Here is a 1,373-nt window from a genome sequence, read left to right as displayed (position 1 = left end):
ACGGCAGACCTTCGTCTTCACCCTCCTCAGCCGGCAACTCGCTCTCCTCGTTAAGAGAGGTGGCCGAGGTGTGCACCACTCCGCCGCCGGCTCCAGAGGTAGCCGCTGAAGAGCCGCCAATGGGCGACTCGACGATGGTTTCCTTGTACACGTAGCTGCTGGGGGCCTGCTGGGGCGGGGCAGCGTACTGCTGGTGAATGATCTGCTGCTGCTGGGGCTGGCTGCTGTACAGCTGCTGCTGTTGTTGTTGTTGATGATGAATGAGCTCCTGTTGACCACCGTTGGACAGACTGCCAAACTGTGGGACGGCATTGGACTGTGCTGCAGGCTGTGTCTCTCGAATAGAGCCCTCTGGAGGCGGCGGAAGGAAGGCGGACAAGGGCGGCGACGGCGGGTCAAATGGGTCAGGACGGGCCAGCGGCTGCTTGTCCACAATCTCCCGGAGACTGTCAATAGAGAAGAGCTCTTTTGCGGGCTGAGGTGGTTGCTGCTGCTGGTGCTGCTGTTGATTAAAAAAAAGTAAAAACACATTGGTCAGTAAAGCAGGGGAGAGAGAGAGAGATTGAAGGTAAAAGTAAACATGGCCTGGTTGCCGAGTTATTCAGCTGCTGCTGCGGCTACTACTTTAGCAGCGGTCGCCGGTAGCAGTCGTCTATTAATAGTTGCAGTCTGCCCGTTACTGACAGACACAACTTTGATGCAATTGAATGGATGAACGGATAGACCGTGCAAGAAAACGAGCAAAATGAGTGTAGCGGATGAAGGCCAAGTCGCTGCAGCCTCCAACGAGGACGGCGACAGAGACGACGACAGAGACGACAACGGGAATATAATTATAGAAACTGTATCGGTTAAAAACGAATCGATTATGGGAAACAGCAGTTTTCAGCCACTGTGAAAGGATTACCACCAGCGCAGCTTTTGCGGCTACTGCTACTTCAACTCTCTAGTAATTCTGAAAAAGCAAACGACGTCTTGCAGAAAGAGGAAAATGGGTTCACAAAGCATCTGCATCAGCTGTAAGCTGAAAGGGAATCCCTCCACGATGCCGATCAGCGATGCACTTGACAGTAATTACCGCAGCAACAGTGCAACCCACACTATCTTGCTCCATATCTGTCGACTCAGGTACACTCTTTCACTTCTTCAGTCAGCAAAGCCTGCAAAGATGCCTAATCTACTATCAAATTACAGTACTAGAGAGCAGCTAATGAAAGCGGCACTACCACCATCACTCGGGTGTCAGTGTCAAAGAGATGAAGATGAAGATGAAGTTCGCTCACTGTGCTCATCACTGATCACTTGAAAAGGGTGAAATGAGAGAGCTGGACTGCTTGTCAATGATTGTGTGTGTGGAGGGGGAATGCAGCAGA

The 1,373-nt window shown here is 51.6% G+C and overlaps 1 protein-coding gene across 1 annotated transcript; it reads right to left on the bottom strand.

Moving 5' to 3' along the window:
• Positions 1-9: 9 nt before the first annotated feature.
• On the bottom strand, positions 10-502 carry LOC108356716 (alpha/beta-gliadin clone PW1215-like; the record flags this gene model as incomplete). The annotated part of the gene is made up of 1 exon (XM_017607815.1): positions 10-502. A coding segment is annotated over one exon (493 nt), but the record flags the coding sequence as incomplete, so codon positions are not given.
• Between the last annotated feature and the right edge of the window lie 871 nt (positions 503-1,373).

This window comes from Rhagoletis zephyria, unplaced genomic scaffold, assembly GCF_001687245.7.
Source record: "Rhagoletis zephyria isolate East Lansing unplaced genomic scaffold, Rhagoletis_zephyria_1.1 Rzeph_scaffold_63906, whole genome shotgun sequence".
Lineage (NCBI taxonomy): Eukaryota > Metazoa > Arthropoda > Insecta > Diptera > Tephritidae > Rhagoletis > Rhagoletis zephyria.
This window is presented reverse-complemented; position numbering and strand designations above follow the sequence as displayed.